Raw genomic sequence first — 24,710 nt, 5'->3', positions numbered from 1 at the left:
TCTGAAGAAAACATTTTCCTAAGACTCAAATACAAACTATCAAAAGTCTCTGGAGAGACGCTTCCTGATGGAAAATTCTCTGTTATTCCTCATGGTAAATAATGTGGTTTGAGTTAATGAAGCCTTCTGCTTGGTAGAAAGTTTCTATCTATAGAACTGTTGTTTAAATGAATTTAGAATATTAAAAAGTATGTTACATAAAGCTGCACTGAACCGAATGTAATGAAATTCAGCCGGTAAACACTTGTTGCGGGCCAGCTGTGCTGCTGTGACTGCGCACGCAGGAAGGGTGGGAAGCAACCACTGCACGCGGCCCTGCTGTCAGGAAACTTGTACTGAGTCAGGAGCATTTCACTGGGAATTGACTGATAGGACTCCACATCGTGTTTTGTAATCAGGGGTCATAGAGGAAATCCACCTGAAACAGAGGAGAGTCGCGAGGCCCTGGGCCTAAGGCCAGGCTGCTCGGGATGACAGAATTGAAACACAGGTGAGGGGGAGGCAGGGTGGAGGGAGCCCGAGGGACATGACAAGAGTATGTGCGTGCACTCGTGCATGTACACGGGCAGGTACAGAGAAGGCGCACGTGAGCCCAGCTGTGACAGCCTAGACGTCGCTCTGACAGGCCGAGAGGAAGCGTGCAGGCCCTAGAAGCCCGGGGGAGAGTTACCCCCAGAGGGGAGGCTAGCCGAGGAGCTGTGTCACCAGCAGAGTGCTGTGCGATCTCTCCCCTCAGAAGAGGTTTCCAGAGCTTTCTCTGCCTTGGGGCCGCTGTTCCTTGAGTGCATTGTTCTTACCTTTGGTCCGATAACCGCATTCTACAGGGTTACATCTTGAAGCTCTGCACCATTTTCTTTGGCATTGGTCGTCCTCTCTCCCTCTTGCTGACGGACTGGGTTTCTGTCTCAGCAGGGCCGTGACCAGTGCTTCCCAAGGCAAAGTCCCCATGCTGACGACTGGCCCAGCGAGTCGCGGGGGAGTCCCGGCCAACCCTCCCCCTGCAGGCGGGCCTGCCCAGAAGCCCCCGGGGAACGGCGTGGCTGGCGGTCCCGGGGTCCCCACAGCCGTGGTGTCAGCAGCTCACGTCCAGACGAGCCCCCAGGCTAAGGTCCTGCTGCACGTGTCCGGACAGATGACTGTCAACCAGGCCCGGAGCGCTGCAAGGACAGGTGGGCGCTGGGCCGGGCCCTGGGAGAGGGGCCTGAGCAGCCTCAGACCTTGTACACCAGAGGCTGTGAGGATGTGAAGACAGTCTGAGGATGGTGGAACTTTAAGACAGTCTGAGAGAGCAAGATGGAACTTTTAAGACAGTCTGACAGAGCAAGGTGGGACTTTAAGACAGTCTGACAGAGGAAGGTAGAACTTTAAGACAGTCTGACAGAGCAAGGTGGAACTTTAAGACAGTTTGAGAGAGCAAGGTGGAACTTTAGGACAGTCTGAGAGAACAAGGTGGAACTTTAAGACAGTCTGACAGAGCAAGGCATCACGGACTCGATGGACCTGAGTCTGAGTGAACTCCGGGAGATGGTGATGGACAGGGAGGCCTGGCGTGCTGTGATTCATGGGTCACAAAGAGTCGGACATGACTGAGCGACTGAACTGACAGAGCAAGGTGGAACTTTAAGAGAGTCTGAGAGAACAAGGTGGAACTTTAAGACAGTCTGAGAGAGCAAGGTGGAACTTTAGGACAGTCTGAGAGAACAAGGTAGAACTTTAAGACACTCTGACAGAGCGAGGTGGAACTTTAAGACAGTCTGACAGAGCAAGGTGGAACTTCCGGACAGTCTGACAGAGGAAGGTGGCACTTTAGGACAATCTGACAGGAAGGTGGCACTTTAGGACAGTCTGACAGAGGAAGGTGGCACTTTAGGACAGTCTGACAGAGGAAGGTGGCACTTTAGGACAATCTGACAGGAAGGTGGCACTTTAGGACAATCTGACAGGAAGGTGGCACTTTAGGACAGTCTGACAGAGGAAGGTGGCACTTTAGGACAGTTTGACAGAGGAAGGTGGCACTTTAGGACAATCTGACAGAGGAAGGTGGCACTTTAGGACAGTCTGACAGAGGAAGGTGGCACTTTGGGACAGTCTGACAGAGGAAGGTGGCACTTTAGGACAATCTGACAGGAAGGTGGCACTTTAGGACAGTCTGACAGAGGAAGGTGGAACTTTAGGACAGTCTGACAGAGGAAGGTGGCACTTTAGGACAGTCTGACAGAGGAAGGTGGCACTTTAGGACAGTCTGACAGAGGAAGGTGGCACTTTGGGACAGTCTGACAGAGGAAGGTGGCACTTTAGGACAATCTGACAGGAAGGTGGCACTTTAGGACAGTCTGACAGAGGAAGGTGGCACTTTGGGACAGTCTGACAGAGGAAGGTGGCACTTTAGGACAATCTGACAGGAAGGTGGCACTTTAGGACAGTCTGACAGAGGAAGGTGGCACTTTAGGACAGTCTGACAGAGGAAGGTGGCACTTTGGGACAGTCTGACAGAGGAAGGTGGCACTTCAGGTCAGTCTGACAGAGGAAGGTGGCACTTTAGGACAGTCTGACAGAGGAAGGTGGAACTTTAGGACAGTCTGACAGAGGAAGGTGGCACTTTGGGGCAGTCTGACAGAGGAAGGTGGCACTTTGGGACAGTCTGCAGAGGAAGGTGGCACTTTGGGACAGTCTGACAGAGGAAGGTGGCACTTTAGGACAGTCTGACAGGAAGGTGGCACTTTAGGACAGTCTGACAGAGGAAGGTGGCACTTTGGGACAGTCTGACAGAGGAAGGTGGCACTTTAGGACAGTCTGACAGAGGAAGGTGGCACTTTGGGACAGTCTGACAGAGGAAGGTGGCACTTTGGGACAGTCTGACAGAGGAAGGTGGCACTTTGGGACAGTCTGACAGAGGAAGGTGGCACTTTAGGACAATCTGACAGGAAGGTGGCACTTTAGGACAGTCTGACAGAGGAAGGTGGAACTTTAGGACAGTCTGACAGAGGAAGGTGGCACTTTAGGACAATCTGACAGGAAGGTGGCACTTTAGGACAGTCTGACAGAGGAAGGTGGCACTTTGGGACAATCTGACAGGAAGGTGGCACTTTAGGACAGTCTGACAGAGGAAGGTGGCACTTTGGGACAGTCTGACAGAGGAAGGTGGCACTTCAGGGCAGTCTGACAGAGGAAGGTGGCACTTTAGGACAATCTGACAGGAAGGTGGCACTTTAGGACAGTCTGACAGAGGAAGGTGGAACTTTAGGACAGTCTGACAGAGGAAGGTGGCACTTTAGGACAATCTGACAGGAAGGTGGCACTTTAGGACAGTCTGACAGAGGAAGGTGGCACTTTAGGACAGTCTGACAGAGGAAGGTGGCACTTTGGGACAGTCTGACAGAGGAAGGTGGCACTTTAGGACAATCTGACAGAGGAAGGTGGCACTTTGGGACAGTCTGACAGAGGAAGGTGGCACTTTGGGACAGTCTGACAGAGGAAGGTGGCACTTCAGGGCAGTCTGACAGAGGAAGGTGGCACTTTGCGACAGTCTGACAGAGGAAGGTGGCATTTTGGGACAGTCTGACAGAGCAAGGTGGAACTTTAGGACAGTCTGACAGAGGAAGGTGGCACTTTAGGACAATCTGACAGGAAGGTGGCACTTTAGGACAGTCTGACAGAGGAAGGTGGCACTTTAGGACAATCTGACAGGAAGGTGGCACTTTAGGACAGTCTGACAGAGGAAGGTGGCACTTTAGGACAGTCTGACAGAGGAAGGTGGCACTTTAGGACAGTCTGACAGAGGAAGGTGGCACTTTGGGACAGTCTGCAGAGGAAGGTGGCACTTTAGGACAGTCTGACAGGAAGGTGGCACTTTAGGACAGTCTGACAGAGGAAGGTGGCACTTTGGGACAGTCTGACAGAGGAAGGTGGCACTTCAGGTCAGTCTGACAGAGGAAGGTGGCACTTTGGGACAGTCTGACAGAGGAAGGTGGCACTTCAGGGCAGTCTGACAGAGGAAGGTGGCACTTTAGGACAGTCTGACAGAGGAAGGTGGCACTTTGGGACAGTCTGCAGAGGAAGGTGGAACTTTAGGACAGTCTGACAGAGGAAGGTGGCACTTTGGGACAGTCTGACAGAGGAAGGTGGCACTTTGGGACAGTCTGCAGAGGAAGGTGGCACTTTGGGACAGTCTGACAGGAAGGTGGCACTTTAGGACAGTCTGACAGAGGAAGGTGGCACTTTAGGACAGTCTGACAGAGGAAGGTGGCACTTTGGGACAGTCTGACAGAGGAAGGTGGCACTTTGGGACAGTCTGACAGAGGAAGGTGGCACTTTAGGACAGTCTGACAGAGGAAGGTGGCACTTCAGGTCAGTCTGACAGAGGAAGGTGGCACTTTGGGGCAGTCTGACAGAGGAAGGTGGCACTTTGGGGCAGTCTGACAGAGGAAGGTGGCACTTTGCGACAGTCTGACAGAGGAAGGTGGCATTTTGGGACAGTCTGACAGAGCAAGGTGGAACTTTAGGACAATCTGACAGGAAGGTGGCACTTTGGGACAGTCTGACAGAGGAAGGTGGCACTTTAAGGCACTCTGCCGAGGGAGGTGGAAGAAGACACTGAATAACAGGAAGGGGGGGTGCAGCACAGTCTCAGCACCATCACTTTACATCGGCTTCATTTGGCTTCGCCTGCCCGGCTTGTGAGTCCAAGCCTGGTCTCCAGACCACGAGTCTGAAAGAAACTGTTCCTGGGCGGGTCCTGAGAATGTCGATAGTACTTGAAAATGTGACTCCTGTGGTCGAGACCAGCCATCTGAGGTCCCACTGCTGCAGAGGCACAGCCCGCGGACTGCCGTCTGGGTGCTGGGATGAGCTTAGTCACCGCTCTGTTTCAGACACAGTCAGACCTTAAGTAGCTTTCTTCTTCCTGAAGCGTTTAAAACCTCCCAGGGGTCTTGGTTAACAGTGATAGAGAAAACATGTTCAGTTCTATCCAAAAATCCAGAGGAGGATGGCAGGTTCTGAGAAAAGGGAGAATAGGAAGCGACCCTGGGGCCAGGCTGCTCTGCCCAGCTGGGTGCGTGAGGGGTGGTGCCTCGGCCGGAGCCCGGGGGAACTCCTGCACCCCTGGGTGTGGTCGCCCTGCTGTCACACAGCAGACATGGCAGCAGACACTGTGTCATGGGACCGAGTGGGGCGCTGACCTGGGATCAGGGAGGGGATGATGTCCAGGGGCCCCTCGAGGGTCAGAGTGTCTAAACCGCCATGGTTTCTCATCACTGACATGCGCAGGGCTCAGTGAGCAGCGAGGCTCCACTCATGCTTTCCTCCTCTCTTCACGCTTTCCTCCTCTCTTCCCTTGTCCAGTCTCAGCGCACAGCCAGGAGCGTCCCACGGCAGCCGTGACACCCATCCAGGTTCAGAGCACCCCGGGGCAGTCCCACCACCCCCTGGCGTCGCCACAGCCCCCTGCCCCACTGGGCCCCCCTGCGCACGCAGCTGCCAGCGGCCTGGGCCGGGTCGGAGGCCCCCTGGCCTGCACCACAGCCCCGGCGAGCATCCCTGCCGCCTCCCTGGAGCCCGAGCCCAGCGGCCGCCCTCTGACCCTGCTCCCGGGGACACCCACCTCTCCTGACAGCGGCTCGGCAGCCAGGCCAGACAAGGACGGCAAGGTGAGCCCCAGCAGCTGCTGACCCACTTGGGGTGCGGGGAGGTGGGGTTCCATTCAGCTCTGGGGCTTGTCCCCTAGCCGCTCACTCCCCTACCCCTCGCTGCCCTGAACTCCTCCCGGTGAGTGAGCTCTGCTTCTGGTTAACTGTTCTGCAGAAATGCACTTAGGATATGAAGGAGCTGGAACTGTAGATCCTAAGTGTTGCTGGTGGATTCATTGTTCCTGCACTGTATTTGATTATAATCTGTGTGGATGCGGATAGTTTTTCTCTTGACTTGAGATATAGGGGGAAATTAACTTCTAATTTGATCTTTTTTATAAAAAAAAGATCCTTTGGGCCTGAATTTCAAAGAAATTGTAAGTGGGAAGCTATGTTTGAAAGACTGACCTGTGGCTGGGTTGTAGACAGAGGCGTGTGTGGTGGTGAAACGTGCACAGAAAGAGCAGCCTGCAGCAGACTCTGGTAATCGTGCTGCGGGCGTGACTTCCACTCCGTATTCATGCGTGCCCCCCAGACCGCTTGCCAGCTCTGGGAAGCTGTGGGGTCACACCTGCTTTCACGGTCATGTACGTCGCTCTTTAAATGACCAGGGAGCCTGTGAGCAGGGCTTTATAAGGAAATAAACTTAGCCTACTAAAAAGTTAATATTTAATTGTTGAGTTAACATGAGTGCTTTTGCAAAAGATCAGTATCAGTTCAATGTTTATGATTAACTACATTAAACTTGTACTCAAGCTCATGTGGTCAACCCTGCCAGGATCTTCAGAAAGTAAACTTACTTTACAGCTTAGATCTGAAGGTTCCAGGATAAGGCATCAGGGGCCATTGTCTCAGAGCATCGGGCTCTGGAGCCCAGGCCTCCAAAGGAAGGATTCATGCAATCTGCAGGATGCCTGTGCTAGGAAGAATAACGGCCCCCATGTCCTGATCCCTGAAATTTGAGAATACATTTCCTTACGTTGCAGCAGGGGTCTTACAGATGTGATTCAATTAAAGGTCTAAAGATGAGTGGATTAGCTGAGTGAGCCCAATATAATAAGCAAAGGGATCTCCTTATAAGGGAGGAAGGAAGATCAGGGCCGGAGGGCGAAGACACCAGAAGCAGAGAGCAGTGACCTGTTTGCCCCGCTCAGTCCCCCTCCTGACAAGTGGCCACTGGCCTCTGTGGTCCCTGTGTCCTGTTGCGGAGCATCAACACTGTCTTCAGGCAGCTCGAACTCCTGGAAAGCTCTGTCAGCACACACCTGTCTCCCTGTGACTTCAGACCCTCGCGCTGCGCTTTGAGGGACTGCATAGAAAATGATGGTCTCCTTTCTATGTGATCCCTGCAGGGAGTTCAGGGTTATCATCTTTTCTTAAAGGCTTCACTCTTGAGGGCTTTCCCCCCCCATATGCTTCATGTCACAGGTTTCTAATTTCCCTTTCTAAATCTGCCACCTCATTCAATGTTCCCAATTCATTAAAGAGGTTGTCCCTAATGGCTATAAACTCAGTGACCCATGATTAGTGCAAGGAGTGTCACTTCACCCCCATCACTCCATCCTCTTGCCGGGACACTTGGAGAGAGCTTGGCGGATGCCTGGATGAGATCCAGCTGTCTCTCATTCTCCCATCCAAACAGTCCCCCAGTCGCCTCACCATTTCTGCTGTAACCTGTTAGCCCACATCTCGTGTAGGAGACTTCCTTGGTCTCACTTCCTTTTCTGAGTCAGCCTTTCATCAGACACCCTGTTTTAGGATTTCCCAGGTGGTCTGCAAGCACTGTTGTGGTCATCTGTGAAAATGAGGACCACACATGCCTATCTTTGGCATGTTGAGTTGACCTTGGTCCCAGGTTCACCAGGATCTGTCAGAGATCAGTTGTGTTCCAGCTGTTAATTTCCTCAGTCCGCCGGGGTGGATCAGCCTGTCGGGAGGAGTGGTTTCATCTCTGAATCCCAGTTGCTCCCCCGTTTCCCTCCTACCAAGGTTTGTACTTCCTGTCTAGTCTGAAAGGGACTCTTCATGCGTCTGAGGACCACCATCCACCCTAGGCACCAGATCCATGTCTTTCTTGTTCCCAACAAAACTTTAAAGCAGCACACACCCCACCCCCACTTTTTTTGGTCATTCACATTTTTGTAAGTTTAAGTTCATTCTGGCCTTCAGCATCTTGACTTGCCACAGCCGTGGTATGTTCTTCTTGGGGGCCCATCTCCTGATCTTTTTGTGGAGGCCTTTCTGTCACTTCCTGGGGCATCATCATCACACAAGTGCCTTCATCATCGGGAGCTTCTGCACCTTCACCTGCTGGGGTGATTTACAGTGTGTGCTTGGAGCTTCTTTCTGGAGAGCCCACCCACTGCCCTTGAAGCTTCAGGATTTCCTTCTGAATTTCAGGCCATGCATATATTTTCTTGTAACTTTTAAGATCAGTTCTCACTAATTATTAGAGAAATACAAATCAAAACTACAATGAGGTATCAATATCACTTCACACTGGTCAGAATGGCCATCATCAGAAAGTCTACAAATGAGAAGGCTGGAGTGGATGTGAAGGAAAGGGAACCCTTGTACACTGTTATGGGAATGTAAATATGATGACTAGTGCAGAGAGCAGTGTGGAGGATCCTTAAAAACTGAAAAATAGAGTAACCATATGACCCAGCAGTCCCATTTCTGGGCATATACCCAGAGGAAACCATAATTCAGAAAGATACGTGCACCCCATTGTTCACAGCAGCACTGTTTACAGCAGCCAAGATGTGGAAACAGCCTAAGTATCCGTCAGCATAGGAGTGGGTCAAAGAGGTGTGGGACATGTACACAGTCATAAGGAAGAGCAAAATAATGCCGTTTGCAGCAACATGGATGGACCCAGAGATTGTCACACTGCGTGAAGTACGGCGGACACAGAGAGACAAATACCATATAATATTGCTTATGTGTGGGATAGAAAAAGAGAAAGGGCACAAGCAAACTTGTTTACAAAACAGAGTAGAGTCGCAGATGTAGAAAACAAACATGGTTAACAGGAGGTAAGAGAGGGAGAGGCAGGATGGGATTGATATACGCACACTACTGTATAAGTGGATGACTAACAAGGGCCTAATGTGTAGCTCGGGGACCTCTGATCAGTGTTCTATAATGACCTTTATGGGGAAAATCCCTGCCCCGCAGGTTAACAGTGCTGTGGGCCACGCTAGGTAAATGGGGCCCGTGGTGCAGACCGCCTGGGATGATTGATCGTCTGATAAATGCTTACCTTTATTTCCTTCTGCCAGACTGTCTCTCACTGAACTCTGTTGTTATGGATCCCCCCACCCCCCGCCACCGCGCCCAAGGGATATTTGACTGAGTGGGAACTAAGTCAGTATTCAGGAAGAATTCCTCGGTGTTCTCTCTCCTCTAGGGCTGCTTACAGTTCTCCTTCCCTGTTAGGGGATCTTAATAGTCCCAGTTTGCCTAGGGAGCATTCTAAAGGGTTATTTCTCTCAACTATTGTATTTTCGGACCGTGTTTTCAGTCAGAGGACTTGATGACCCAGGTGACACATTAGTAAAGCAATTTAAAATGATGGCTGTTATTACTTTGGGCATCAGAAGAATATTGACACTTGGGGTCTGGGCACAGAGAAGAGCCAGCCCTAGATCTGGTTTCCTAGCAGAGCAAGACCACAAGGAAAAGACCCCAGGAGACCAAGACCCATGAGGTGGCTTCTATGGCGTGAGGTTGATGGGAGTAATTCTCAATTATACACTTGCTTGCAAAAAGAGACGTAAAATCTTTTCATTATACTGATGGGCTTTTTTTTTTTTTTAATTTTGTAGTTGTTTTTGGTAAAGAATCTGCCTGAAATATAGATGTAGATTTGATCCCTGGTGGGGAATATCCCCTGGAGAAGGTAATGGCAACCCACTCCAGTATTCTTGCTTGGAGAATCCCATGGACAGAGGAGCCTGGCTATAGTCCATGGGGTCATAAAGAGTTGGACACGACTTTGTTTTTTTAATTAAAGAAGTATTTGCACAACAGATATGGTTTGACTTCTGTTATTATCAGCTTGTTAAATTTCATCAACATAGTGATAAGTGAATATGACTTAGCCCTTCACCCTGATCAAGACATCATCCCCTGTAAGGGATAAGCTGCAGGTCTATGGCTGTGGAGTAAGATACTAAAATGCAAGTGGGTTTATGTTAGTTGAGTATAGAACAGGCAGAATTTCAGGAAATTAAAGCTATTGTCTGAAATTTCCATTTTGTCCTCAAGTGTCTACTTCGCCTTCACCAAGCCTGGGAAGTGAATTGGTGGGATTTTGGTTTCTCATCCTTTTTATCTGCTCATCCCACCTCCATGGAGGTTGGTGGTGAGCACCTGAGTGTCCAGAACCAGGGAAGATGCGCAAGTGGGTGGGGGTTGTGCAGAGAGGTGAAGGGCATTGAGCGCACAGCCCCAGGAGCCAGACCAGGAGTCCCAGACACCCTCAGGGGTCCCTTGGAAGTCTCAAATCTGAACTTGAAACTCTACCAGCAGAACCATGTCTCCAACCCATGCACTTTTTTTTTTTTTTCTTAGAAAGAGAAAAAGGGGCTATTGAAGCTGCTGTCCGGGGCCTCCACCAAGCGCAAGCCGCGGGGATCACCGCCGGCCTCACCCACGCTGGATGCTGAGCTGGGGGCCGAGCTGTCCTGCGGGCCCCTGGGGCCCCCATGCGCCTGCCCCGGGCCCTGCGATGGGGACCCCGTGGCCCCCGGCCCCCAGCGCAGGGCCTGCTCCCTGGACTCGGCCCCAGTGGCGCCACCCCCCCGGCAACCCTGCTCGTCCCTGGGCCCCACAGCCAGTGAGGTGCGGCCCGCCGTGTGCGAGAGGTGGGTTCTCGTCATGGGCGCTGGGAGCCGCCAGGTCTGTGGCACCCGCGGCATCTCCGGCTCCTTCCTGGGGTCTGCGGTGACAGCCGGCGCTGGCTCCTGTGCCCCTCGGGTGACGCGCTCCATCTCTGCGGTCCCCTCTACATCCTCACCCCTTTCCATCACGTCTCCAGAGCTCTCCTCTACGGGGCAGTGCTCACGGCAGCCCTGGTCCCTGCCTTCTCCTGGCTCCTCGTTCACGGCCAGCCAGCCACCCTCATTTCATCTTCAGCCCTTTTTATCGAAGGTTTATGAACACCACTGCCTGCTAGTTGTAGGGCACCTGGAGTGTCCCGTCCCCCCGAGTTCTCTTCAGCTTCTTCCTGAGCCAGAGTGTGGCAGGGTTCTCCTGGCCTGACCCCTGCTGACCCGCTGACGGGGCACCGTTACCCTCAGAACAGTGAACCCCGTTCAGTGACTGTGGCCTCGAGTCACCTTTACAAATGGGAGCTGTCCTGTCTGTTTCGCCGCTGGGGCTCTCGGAGCATGTTAGGAAAGAAAATCTACTTAATAAAACAGAAACCTGCTAGGGAAAAAATAAAGCTGATCCAAGAGCAAAAAAAAAACAAAACCAAAAACCTGCTCGGATTATATGAATTAAAAGTGCAGCATGGTCTGCTGCCTGGAAGATGGCCTGAAGCACTCTGAAACTAGAGGACTGTTTTCCCGTAATGTTAGCATGAGTATGTAAGCATTTGCTGGAGGAGGTGCCATCTGTCTCTGCAGGCTCGAGTCCCCGTGTCCCTGCGTCTGACACAGAGCATGTTTCTCATCTGTGGAAGTGTCGCCTTTGGGGCAGTATTTTCTGTTAATGATTCAGGATCTTACTGTAAAGTGTTATACTTTACAATGACGTAAATCCACCTGAACTCTGTATTTCAGATGAAATACCCACTGAAACCTGAGGCCTGCACTCAGACAGTTTGGGGGGCTTACTTTATTACCCAGAAGTAACTCGGGAAAGAATTAATCAAACAATCTATGCCTGAAATACAAAGTACACCATTCGCTGTGTACTTTTATGGGGGCATGAGATAATTCTGTGTAGCTCTGACCCTTCTAAAACCAGTTTTGAAATGAGACATTACCCTAAAGTGTTTCTGCCTCACCCGTGAAACCATTCTGTCTTTCCCCTCATCCACTGGAGTCTCAGTAAAGCGTTGAGGTTTTGCCCCAAGTTCACGTCCCCCTTCATTCCAAGAGTCTTGCCTTTTCCTACGGTGTCTCTTGGCTCTCCAGGGAGGGTGCCTCTGCTCCTGGACCCAGTCCAGTGACTCATTTACTCTCTCTGGGCCACAGAGGCAGTCTCGGCCCCCGATGCTGAGTGCAGGTCCCCCTGCGAGCTGAGCCTGCCCGCTCTCCTGTCACTGGTGGTGTCCCTGTGTCTGCCTGGGGGGCTGCTTCACTGTACCAGAGCCCCCCCCAGCCCCGCCAGGCTCTGGCCAGCGCCGCCACCTCTCCCTGGCCCTGCCCCCAGCGCTGGCTCTTTCCAGAGGCCAGGTGTGCCAGTCTCCAAGCTTTTGCACCCCAGCCTTGCTCACAGAGGGGCTCCTTGCTTACAGAAGGCTCCCACAGTCCAGAGCCTCTCAACAGGAGGGGCCCCAGGCGGCTGCCCCTCCAGACAAGGAGCAGGCGGGTTTACACGTGGGCAGGGCACGCTGGGATCCTCTGCCTGGTATTTTATGGAAGCATTTCCATTTTTACAAGTGGGAAAGTGGTCTTTGGAGAGAATTTCTGCCCCACGTTTATATTTTTATAATCCACGTGCTCAGTGGAATATTGAGTCTAACAGCCAACCTTGCCAGCTTCTCACAGCCTTTTTGCCATCCTACAGTGATGGTGATGCTATGTGTCTAACTCAGCTGCTTAGGTCTGCCTGACTATAGACACAATCGGAAAAACGTATGGAAGCAAGTAGCATAGGAAAACAGTCTATTATGTTATCCACTGGGAAGGAAATTTTTTGGTTACTCAAAAACTTCCAAGGATGTATTTTAGGGATTACCCTTTTGGAATTTAAAAAATTTCAACCTAAGAAAAACCACTTCATGCTAAAAATGCAGGGAAGGTTAGCTTTCACATCAGTGTAATTTAGGAAGCATTTCAGGATCTTAGCATCCTCAATTCACCAGAGTCTAAATGTCACGACTCCTGCCCCCGCAAAGTGCGAGAGCGTGGGGCTCTTCTGGTAGAATTTTTCCTTCTAGAGTTCCACAGAAATATTTTTAATGTCTAATATCAGTCTAGTATGAGATGGGATTCATCTACAGAGGAGAGTGACAACAGGGATAAAATTTCCTCTCGAGGTGGGACCCTGCCCCATAAACCTCCAGCGGGAGAAAGGGCAGCTCTGCTTCCATCTCACACTATGAGAGCGAGGGAGGCGCCTGGAGGCATGCTGGCAGATCTGGTACCAACTGAGCCTGTTCTCTGAGGAGCAGAAGGAATCTTTTGTGTTTGTGAGAGAGACTGAGGAAAACAAGCAAGAAATGCTGTATTCTGGGGGCGGAATAGAATTGATGACAGCGGAGATAATAAAGCAGAAAGTGCAGGCTCTATTTTGGAAGGACTGAGAAAAATAATTAGGAAACGGCAAAGAGAAAGGAGAAATAAAATATTTCAGAAGGGATGGCAAATAAAGTACATGTGACACAGAAAAAGAAATTACAGATAAAGGAGACACAGCAAGTCATCTCCGTATATTTTCAAGTTTAGGATTTAAACTGATAACCATGTACCTATAAGCCTATCTGCTAAACTGGAAAAGGACCTCTGACCCTTGATCAGGGACCATACCAGAAAACATACAAATTGGACAGGATAGATTTATAGAGAGGCAGCTGGGCTTCCACGGAATGATTAATCCGAGGCTGTGACCGTAAACCCACTGGGTGAAGCAATGAGCGCAAGTTGCTCAGACTTCAAGCAAACTACAAAGCAGGCAAGTTTGGTTGTGCTAGTGACATACCGTAGTAGAGGTCAGCCACCCGGACAGGACAGCAGGCACCCTGCCTCCCAGAGCCTGGGGACTAAATCTGGGCGAGATCCGGAGAGATTAGAAGCAAAAAGACATGAACTGCAGAAAACATGAGAAAGACCAAAAAAATTAAGGAAGTGGGAAATTTGTGCTAACGAAAGACTACAAGTGCCCATCGAAGCAGAGGCCAGAGTGCCTGAGCCTGGAGCGGAAAGACTGCCCTGGGGGTGTCCGGGGAGCTGCTTCGCACAGCAGGTGTCTCTTTCTTGCCTTCCACCCTGGTCAGCACCCCCCAGATCTCAGGGTTGCACGAGAGGCTGAGGCCCTCGCAGCCGGGCCTGTGAGCCGCCCTCCGTGCCCCCTGCGACCTCCGGGCTTTGTCCGAAAAGAGCAGGAGGCACATCCCAACAACCAGGAGCCACGTAGCTCTGGATGGTTTTCCTTCCTTCCTTGCTCCTTCCTTGTCTGTCTTCTTTCTTTCAGCTTTCCATTAATTTTTTAAAATATGTATTTGTCTGGCTGCACCGGGTCTTAGTTGCAGCATAAGAATTCCTAATTGCAACCTGTGAGATCCACTTCCCTAACCAGGGGTTAAACCCTGGCCAGGCTCCTGCACTGTGAGGAGGGAGTCAGCCCCTGGACCACCAGGGAAGTCCCTTCATTTATTTTTAAATTCATTTATCTTTTTTAAAATTGTGGTAAAATGTCCATAAAATGTGCCATTTTTTTTTTCAGGGATACAGTTCAGTAGCCTTAAGTACATTCACATTGTTGTTTAACCATCACTGCCATCCATTTCTAGAGCTTTTTCGTCACCCCGTTAAACACTCACTTCCCATTCCCGCCTTCCCCAATTCCTGACAAACCCCCTTCTCGTTTCTGTCTCTCTGGGTCTGACTAGTCTCCACACCTCATAGGTGGAATTGTGTGTGACTGATTTCACTTAGCATAATATTTTGAAGGTTCATCCATGTTGTAACTTCTGTCAGAATTTCATTCCTTTCTGAGGAACGTTGTACATTTGGAAAAATCACTTTGCTATACAGTAAAACCTTTCCTTTTGTCATTGGACGTTCTTAGGAAGGATGGCTGTGTGTACTGTGCTAAGGACCATGCACAGGGCTTCTGGAATCTAGTCAGGGATGAAGTTTCCTTCAGTCGTGGGGCAGATGGAGCAAGGCTTTGAGAGCCTGTTGGACATGGGTGGACTCTGGGTTTGTCCAAGGGAGCCCCCAGGGGACCGTATGAACCAAGACCTGGGGTTGGGGGCAGAGGCCATACCTGGGGGCTGTGTCCCTGTGCACAGGTGTGTGTGCACATTCACGGGGATAACCATTAGCTGTAGCTGCAGAGACTGAGGCCATTGAGCGCTTCACATGCCAGACTGGGGAGTAACCTTGCTCCGAGGAGGTGGGAAGCTGTAAAGAATACTGAGCGAGAAATAGCTGCAAATAGAACTGGCAGTTAAGAAAGTTAGTATGTTGATCATGTGCAGAATGCGGTGCGGACAGGAAGAGACTGGAGGCTGGGAGGACAGGCAGGTTATTTGCTCAGGTGGGAGGCGCCAGAGCGGCAAGGCTGGGGTGCAGACGTGGAAGGTGGACCCCCGGTCCATGGCGGGCGTGGAGAGAAGTATGGCCCCTGAGGCACCGGATGCCCCAGAATCCCTGCTCAGAACACTCGAGGGGGCGTGGCTGGAGCAACAGGTGTTGGGCTCTGTGGCTGCACTCACGTTGCCTGGGGTCAGAGAATATGGACTTGGCAAAGCTTCTCCGGGCCTGAGATGGTGGTCCGCTGTGCCCAGCGTTGGTCTTGAACGTCCCTGTTGGGAATCTGTGGGCACATCGCTCTTCGAGCCAGGGCCGGGGTCTGAGCAGAGTCTCTGCTGCAGCTAGTGGTCTCCCTATTTTCCAAGGTCATGGTTCTCGTTCCACTCAACTCAGGAGGCTCATCACTCAGCCATGGAAACCCTCTCCCCTGGGGACTCGGCAGGAAGATTGTGGTCTTAGCTAAGCAGCAGTTCTAGTTCAGAAAATGTTTGACAGAGTTGGTTTAGTGCATTTTCTAAAATGCAAATGTTAATCTAGTTACTTTTTTCAAGAACTGCTTTTGTTCCATTTCACCTTTAAGGCAGCTCACAGAGGACCAGGAGCAATACGTTTCATCAGAGATTAGCTCTGAATTACTTGTGTGCTTCTTTCTATAATTATGGAGCTTGCTCAAATGTTAACCTGCCCCAGATGGCAGCTTTTCACAGGCTCTTCAGCCTGTTGGCGTTGGAGCTGAGACACCTTCTCATCTGGATCCCTTCCTCCAGAGTAGCCCACGATGGACTCGTTCATCCTGCTTTGCAAGCTGTCAGAGAAGGGCTTCCAGAACCCTGGCTCCGTCGTTCTAGAGTTTGTCAGGCGTGTGCTCAGGCTGCTGTCCTCCAGGTCATACCTCCTGGAAGCACCAGGCGCCCGCCCGCCCTTGCCCAAGACACACAGTCGTGGTGGGAACTGGCACTTAAGGTGTGAATTCTGTCATAGACAACTCTTGGCAACCCTGTAGCTGAGTGTGTCATGCCTCTGTTGTCCCCACATCATCTGGTAACACCTGTGTGGTCACAGCCATCCTAGTGCAAAGATGAGGAGACTGAGGCTCAAGCAAAAGCTGCTCTGAGCATAAGCCCCAGGCCCACTTCTCACAAGAGGCCAGGCCTCCCCGGCTACCCACAGGCTTGCTCACAGCCTGTCCTGTCTCTGGCTTCCCAGGACCTCTCACGAACAGCCAGGCAGCCTCCATGCTGCGCTTCTGCTCCACAGCCCAGATGGCAACTTGGTTCCCGAGCCCAGGGTCACCCAGGAATGGTCCAGGCGGCCACTGGGCCTTTGCAGAGATGCCTTTATTGAGCAAGTCATAGCCTGAGGCTCTTGTTCACGTCCTCGCGTGAATGGATTCTGGTCCTTATGGATTGGAGGCTGGTAAAACCAGTGATCCTCCAGAAGGACTGCGCTCCGATGGGTTTCATGAGGTTGAGGCAGTTGTGTAGACCCAGTTCCGACGACTATATTTTCAGCCATGACATTCTCTATGTGCTGTTAAGAGTGAGTCCTAGGAGGCTAGAAGTTCGTTCGCTCTGACTTTCAGTGCCAAATGAGAGTAGAAGTTGAGCTGGTTTTACAGCTCTGTTGTTGTTTAGTTGCTAAGTTGTGTCCAACTCTTGGCAACCCTGTAGCCTGTACCCACCAGGCTCCTCTGTCCGTGGGATTTCCCAGGCAAGAATAGTGGAGGGGGTCACCGTTTAGGCTCTAAATTCATTTTCTGACTTTGAGAACCAAATGAGCATAGAAACTCAACCACTTGAATAGCTTAATACTCACTGATTAGCATCAACCAGCGAGAGAGGTGTGTCCACATTTATAAGTGTAAAACATTACTCCGGAATCAGAGGCTCAAATTGACTGTGAACATGTATTGTTTCACAGTTCTGAGAGTTAGGAGTTTGGGGGTGGTGTACGTGACTGGTCCTGGCTTAGGGCATTTTTTGAGGTTAGTGTCCAGACATCCACCTGAGCTGCAGTCTTGTGAAAGCTTGAGTAGGGAGAGAAGATCCCTTCCAGGTGGCTGCCCACGTCGCCACCGACTTTTGGAAAGAGACCTGACTTACCGGGCCTGCACGTCTGTGCGCGGGGGGATGACTCACCTGGCAGCCTAGGTGGTTTCCCGGAGGCTGCCGCACACCTGTTAGGACCCAGCCTCAGCACCCCAGATCATCATTTGTGCAGGCTCCTATTGGTCACACAGGTGGGCAGAGACCACACAGGGTGAGACACAGCCCACCTCCCCATGGCTTCCGTGGCTCTTGAGCATAATTTTGCAGAAGGAAACAAGCCTGGAAGCAGGGGGTAGCTGACCTTAAACCAGCCAGGCTTCAGGAATCTTGAAGTGATAATTACACCTTCTCCCAGTGATCCCTGAGAACATTCGGAGAGGCAGACCATAGGTCAGACCCGTGGCGATCAGATTGAGCAGGTGGCCCCAGTCCCCCTCCTTGTGTGAACCTTGGGACAAGCTGCCCCGGGAAGAGCTTCCCTGGAGTCCAGCCTCATCCAGCTCAGTCCTTGGTCACTTGTGGACTTTTATGCACGTCCAAGTGCTGTTCACAGCAGGTCTCTGCTCAACGGGATGGTAGCGGTTTGGTTCATTTTACCAACATCGTAGGCAGATTTGTGCTCTGTCCTGCTCTGTCAACATCTGAGGCATGCACACTGGCTTTGCCTGACTCTGAGAAGCTGCAGCTGAGCCCCCACCTTCCCTCTCCCTCCCCAAATTCTACTGTCATCTGCCTCTGCCCCCCTCCTCCCCCTCCCTCCGTCATCTCTCATCCTCCCCTTCCCTCCTCCTGCCGCTCATCATCTGTCTGTTCCCCCATCTATCTACTCCCCTGTGCATCATCTATTCCCCCGTCCATCTTTCATGTATTCTCTCTCCCCCCGTGTATCATCTGTCTACCTATTCTCTGTCACCCATCTACCATCTATCTGTTCCCCCGTCTGTCTATCATTGACTCTCTCTCCCCGCATGTACCATCTCTCTCTGTGTGCTCTGGAGCCTGACTGTCCATCATCTCTCTGTCACCTACCATCTCTCTGTCACCCACCATCTCTCTGTCAGTCACCATCTCTCTGTCACCCACTTCCTCTCTGTCACTCACCGTCTCTGTCACCCACCATCTCTCTGTCACCCACCTCTCTGTCACTCACTGTCTCTGTCACCCACTGTCTCTCTGTCACCCACCTCCTCTCTGTCACCCACCGTCTCTCTGTCACTCACCATCTCTCTGTCATCTCTCTGTCACCCACCGTCTCTCTGTCACCCACCTCCTCTCTGTCACCCACCGTCTCTCTGTCACTCACCATCTCTCTGTCATCTCTCTGTCACCCACCGTCTCTCTCTCACCCACCTCCTCTCTGTCACCCACCTCCTCTCTGTCACCCACCGTCTCTCTGTCACTCACCATCTCTCTGTCATCTCTCTGTCACCCACCGTCTCTCTGTCACCCACCGTCTCTCTCTGTCACCCACCATCTCTCTGTCACCCACCGTCTCTGTCACCCACCATCTCTCTGTCACCCACCGTCTCTCTGTCATTTCTCTGTCACCCACCGTCTCTCTGTCACCCACCGTCTCTCTGTCATTTCTCTGTCACCCACCGTCTCTCTGTCACCCACCTCCTCTCTGTCACCCACCTCCTCTCTGTCACCTACCATCTCTCTGTCACCCACCATCTCTCTGTCAGTCACCATCTCTCTGTCACCCACTTCCTCTCTGTCACTCACCGTCTCTGTCACCCACCATCTCTCTGTCACCCACCTCTCTGTCACTCACTGTCTCTCTGTCACCTACTGTCTCTCTGTCACCCACCTCCTCTCTGTCACCCACCGTCTCTCTGTCACCCACCGTCTCTCTATCACCCACCATCTCTCTGTCACTCACTGTCTCTGTCACCCACCGTCTCTCTGTCACCCACCACCTCTCTGTCACCCACCATCTCTCTATCACCCACCATCTCTCTGTCACCCACCGTCTCTCTGTCACCTCTCTGTCACTCACTGTCTCTGTCACCCACCATCTCTCTGTCACCCACCTCTCTGTCACTCACTGTCTCTCTGTCACCCACTGTCGCTCTGTCACCCACTGTCTCTCTGTCACCCACCATCTCTCTATCACCCACCACCTCTCTGTCACCCACCGTCTCTCTGTCACCTCTCTGTCACCCACCTCCTCTCTCTCACCCACCATCTCTCTGTCACCCACCATCTCTCTGTCACCTCTCTGTCATCTGCTGTCTCTCTGTCACCCACCACCTCTCTGTCACCCACCATCTCTCTATCACCCACCATCTCTCTGTCACCCACTGTCTCTCTGTCACCTCTCTGTCACCCACCTCCTCTCTCACCCACCTCCTCTCTGTCACCCACCGTCTCTCTGTCACCTCTCTGTCACCCACTGTCTCTCTGTCACCCACCATCTCTCTCCCACCTCCTCTCTGTCACCCACCGTCTCTCTGTCACCCACCGTCTCTCTGTCACCCACCGTCTCTCTGTCACTCACCGTCTCTCTGTCATCTCTCTGTCACCCACCGTCTCTCTGTCACCCACCGTCTCTCTCTCACCCACCTCCTCTCTGTCACCCACCTCCTCTCTGTCACCCACCGTCTCTCTGTCACCCACCGTCTCTCTCTGTCACCCACCATCTCTCTGTCACCCACCGTCTCTGTCACCCACCATCTCTCTGTCACCCACCTTCTCTCTGTCACCCACCTCCTCTCTGTCACCCACCGTCTCTCTGTCACTCACCGTCTCTCTGTCATTTCTCTGTCACCCACCGTCTCTCTGTCACCCACCTCCTCTCTGTCACCCACCTCCTCTCTGTCACCCACCGTCTCTCTGTCACTCACCGTCTCTCTGTCATCTCTCTGTCACCCACCGTCTCTCTGTCACCCACCGTCTCTCTCTCACCCACCTCCTCTCTGTCACCCACCTCCTCTCTGTCACCCACCATCTCTCTGTCACCCACCGTCTCTCTGTCACCTCTCTGTCACCCACTGTCTCTCTGTCACCCACCATCTCTTTCCCACCTCCTCTCTCTCACCCACCGTCTCTCTGTCACCCACCTCCTCTCTGTTACCCACCTCCTCTCTGTCACCCACCATCTCTCTCTCACCCACCTCCTCTCTGTCACCCACCTCCTCTCTGTCACCCACCGTCTCTCTGTCACCCACCGTCTCTCTCTGTCACCCACCATCTCTCTGTCACCCACCGTCTCTCTGTCATTTCTCTGTCACCCACCGTCTCTCTGTCACCCACCTCCTCTCTGTCACCCACCTCCTCTCTGTCACCCACTGTCTCTCTGTTTCCCCCTCGCAGGCACCGGGTGGTGGTCTCCTACCCACCGCAGAGCGAGGCAGAGCTGGAGCTCAAGGAGGGCGACATCGTGTTCGTGCACAAGAAGCGGGAGGACGGCTGGTTCAAGGGCACGCTGCAGCGGAACGGGAAGACGGGGCTCTTCCCCGGGAGCTTCGTGGAGAACATCTGAGGGGCCGCCGGGCCGGACCGCATCTGTCTCTACAGCCCTCCGACGGCCCGCGGGCACTCCGCCCCTTGCCTTGGTCACCTGCCACCTGCCTTGAGCTGTCTGATACACTCCACAAAGGAACCTAGCTGAGATGGACAACTGTTTACAAGGCTTAACTAATTTATTTGCTTTTTTAAACTTGAATTTTTCCTGTAATAGATGAATTCTTTGGATTATGATTTTGAGAAGTTATTAATTTATGAAACAGTAGCCAATGAGAGGCTGGGTGACCCCCTGGTGGCTCAGAGGGCAAAGAAGACGGCCCCGCCCTCCCGGGCTCACTCCCTTCTTTGGGTCCGGGATGCCGGCTGTCGTGCTTGGCCATCTCTCTGGGAAGTCAGGGCCCGCAAGTGAACCCAGGGCACTGAGGGAGGCCCAGGTGGCAAGGTGGGCACCTGTCTTTCTGGTTGGGCCTGGAGTCACTGCAGAACCCAGTCCTCACTTTAATTGTGAGGGTCTCCGATTTCCTAGGAGAAGGGGGAATAAAGCACAACCCTTGGAGAGCATGTATTCAGAAATAGGTTTAGTTGCATCACAGAAGTGGCTCGGCTCAGTGGCTGGACGTTGAAGAAACGCGGTTGCGCCCTGTCTGCGAACGGCCCTGAATGTCCCTGTGCTGTCACCGCAGGCGGCCTCTGTGTGTGGTGCAGGAGGGCCCCATGAGGGCCACAGGCCTTCGCAGGGTTCTTCCCATGCCCCCCCACCCCTGGGTGGGGCTGCACCCCACACAGCGGCCACAGGGAACGCTGCGGCCATGCGGCTGGGCCGGGCAGCCCCTCGTCTGCCCAGGTCGCTCCGAGCGCTGCTGTCCCTGGGCGGCCGAGGCCCTGGCTGCACCCCTTGCAGGCTGCCGGGCACGTGTGGGCTGAGCCCATGATCCCTGCCGCCCCTCTGCAACAGCCATGCCGCCCCCACCCCAGCTAGCCGCACAGCCTGGCTCAGGGCCCCCCTCACAGCAGAGCCAGGGAGGGGGCCTGGCAGCGGTGGAGACAGCGACCACAGTTTTCTCATGAGAAAGCAAAAACGAAAACCCTTCTCATTTTTCACCTCTAAGAATTACAACTAGGGAGTCAAAACATGGACTGAGAGTCTTCTTGCAAGCAGTTTTATGGTCTTAAAGAGATATATTATGTGGTTGAAATGAAATCATTCCTAAATTAACCATTTTTTATAAGACACTGTACATTATGTTCCTGTGTATTGAATTTTTTAAAAAAAATACTGGGATATTCATGTAATATATAAAGTTTTGGTGAAATGAACTTCAGCTAGAAAAAAAAGCTGCCATCAGCTTTCATCTGTGTAAGTTGACACCAATGTGTCATAATATTCTTTATTTTGGGAAATTAGTGTATTTTATAAAAATTTTAAGAAGTAAAAAGACTACTACCAGATAAGATCACTTTTTTACCTGTCTTTTCTCCATATTTTAAGCTATGTGACTGAAGTACCTCTGTTAATAGATTCCTGGTATGAAGTTGGTTAAACTTTCATCTGTTAATAGGTCACTTAGATAATGTGTGGGTTTTCTGTTGGTTTTTGGGCACAGTAGATGGAGATTTTGTAACAAGGGCTTGTTACTTGGCGATAGGGTAATGATAAAATTGCAGTTTATCATTCCTTTTCATGTTAATAATTTGAAGACTGGAGAAAAGGTTCAAGATTAAAATTTGACGTTCAAACTTTATGACTCTTTTACTTTTTTCTTTTCTTTTTTAAACATGGGACACATTTGACATCATTTCTGCTTCATAAAGATTCTTTGCATATACCTCAGACAAATCGCTTCTACAATAATCAGCTTACTGGCTATGATATATTTTAGCCCTCCAGTCAGCAAACCTTGTTTATTAAGGTTTCCCCAAGGGTTATAAAGTCTTCTTGAAAGAGTGTGTAGCATCTCACCAGGGAAAGAGTGACATGCCTGCTGCCCTTTCCCCTTTCACGGTGGCTACACCATCTGATGACTTCGCAAGTCTTTTCTTAGCTACAGAAGGACCAGACCTAAACCACCTGTGCCACAGCCTGTAGGTCTCAGCAAGGCTTGGGAACATCGTCTGCAGACTCACTGTGACTTTAATCTCCCCTGGAAACCACAAAGTCCTAAGTTTAAAAAGACTGTGTCTACCAGGTTAAAAATATATGTATTTTCCTATTTTAATTTTTGTTGTTGCTGTTGACTTGCTAAGTCGTGTCCAATTCTTTGTGACCCCGTGGACTGGAGCCGCCCAGGCTCCTCTGTCCATGGGATTCTCCAGGCAAGAATACTGGAGTGGGTTGCCATTTCCTTCTCCAGGGGATATTCCCGACCCAGGGATCGAACCCTATACCTAGCATCTCCTGCATTGGCAAGTGGGTTCTTTACCACTAATGGCACTTTGGTTTTGCCAAAAGTGACCTCTGTAACCAGGTGGGCAAGACAGTGATGACTTAGTTTCCTCCTGTTTCTGCCCCATCTCCTCCCTGGGTGACAGTGAGGAGGAGGAAACCGCAGCCCTGTATTGAAAAGTGCTATTTTAACACGTGCATTGTTTTCACCTCTGCTTTCAAATATTTCACTTCATCCTCCCAGAGTGCACATGTGCCCTTGGCTGAGTCTGACTGCGTCTAGAAGGAGCCAGTGAGGGCGGCATTTCCCTGTGATGCGTGGACATCTCTGTCCCTAGTGAGAGCAGGGCAGTGTTTTCATCCTCCAAAACTCAGGCAATTAGTTCAGTTCAGAGCTCTTTACAATATTAGGGTTCAAGTTTCAATAGATTTTAGAGTAAGTTGTAAGCTCATTGTGTGTATCTGTGTGAAATTTTTTAAATGGTCTCAAGCCAGTAAAACGGTGCTCTTATTAAGGCAGCAGCCTATTCACATTGCTCCTTTCCAGATGTGCCAGCCCGCCAGAATAATGGAGGGGATGTCCCATAAGGGTTGCCACGTCCAGGCTGAGCGTGGGCTTGCCTTTCCTTGACTCCTGTGAACGCCTGGCTCTGCCCCTGGTGGTGAGTTGCACCAGAGACTGGAAGGAGGTAATAGGGTGGCTGGTGTGAACTGTGGATGTCTTAAAACGCCCTCTTTCTGGTTTATAAGGGAATATTTATTTTACTTCTCTTGTCTTTCCTGCTAATAAATTTTACTAACTTTCTGACTTGGCTGTTTAGGTTTCTATCTTTAAAACAGCACCTTGATCCCACCCAGTGCCAAGTCTTGTTCTGCAGCCATCTTGACCCAGGAGCCCCAATGGCGAGACCTGCAGGTGACGTGGTCTTCAAGCCACCATCCCGTACCATGGTTACAGGTCAGACGACCTGAGTCATGCCCTAAAGCCCAGAGATGGCTGAGTGGTCAGTGAGCCAGCAGCCACTGCATTGCCGACAACTTAGAGAAGTTCAGTTCCAGAAAGCTTTGACCTCGAGTTGAATCTGTCTTGGTCTGAGACCCTTGTAAAAGCACTAGAAGAGACCAGAGGAGACTTCCAAGTGAGACCTTTCTAAGGGTGACTTAAAAACCAGAAGCCATAAAAAAAGAAAACAGGGATAACTTCAACTACAGAAAACATACCTACATGACAAAGGCCTTACAGTCAACAGAGAACAGTAGGAAAAAAATCTTGTAACTCTTATGGTAGACAAGGGTTCCTTTATATATGAAGAGCTCATGGGACTCAATAAAAGTGAAAATCCAAAAGTAAAACTGACAGTGTGGGACAGAAACTACCAATTGCCTCTCAATATCTGCTGCCCTCTTCCTCCTTATTAACTGATTCCTGGGAAATGCCCTCAGTTGAAAAGCCGCATGTTCCAATTTCTTTCAGATACAGCCACGTTACTGAGTTATTGCTGAGATGGAAGCTAAGTGTCAAAGGGAACTTCTGTGAAGCTTCTAAAAGGGAGGAGGCACACACCCTCTGGCTGTTTCCTTTTTCCTTCTTGCAGCCTGCAATGTAGACATGATGGCTGGTGCTCCAGCAGCTATCTTGAGTCATAAGTGACCTTTAAGATGGAAGCCACATTTTAGCATGATGGGGGAGAAAGAGAAAGAAGATACTTGAGACCCTTATAACCTTCCAGCCTTCATGCAAACCTTA

The 24,710-nt window shown here is 51.3% G+C and overlaps 1 protein-coding gene across 4 annotated transcripts in view; it reads left to right on the top strand.

Annotated features, from left to right (window-relative positions):
* Positions 1-22,268, top strand: part of SH3RF1 (SH3 domain containing ring finger 1) — a 164,545-nt gene extending 142,277 nt beyond the window's left edge. For 3 of the 4 annotated variants that reach the window (XM_068973956.1, XM_068973958.1, XM_068973955.1), the window contains exons 9-12: positions 910-1,169; positions 5,344-5,648; positions 10,206-10,498; positions 20,428-22,268. In XM_068973956.1, the coding sequence (XP_068830057.1) occupies positions 910-1,169; positions 5,344-5,648; positions 10,206-10,498; positions 20,428-20,596 (1,027 nt within the window). In that variant the 3' untranslated portion in view covers positions 20,597-22,268. The remainder of the gene's footprint in view (positions 1-909; positions 1,170-5,343; positions 5,649-10,205; positions 10,499-20,427) is intronic. The other variant, XM_068973957.1, reaches the window with a different exon arrangement.
* Positions 22,269-24,710: the final 2,442 nt, after the last annotated feature.

This window comes from Capricornis sumatraensis, chromosome 6 (assembly GCF_032405125.1).
Source record: "Capricornis sumatraensis isolate serow.1 chromosome 6, serow.2, whole genome shotgun sequence".
NCBI classification, from domain to species: Eukaryota; Metazoa; Chordata; class Mammalia; order Artiodactyla; family Bovidae; genus Capricornis; species Capricornis sumatraensis.
The sequence above is the reverse complement of the archived record's forward strand: the minus strand, read 5'-3'. Positions and strand labels throughout refer to the sequence as shown.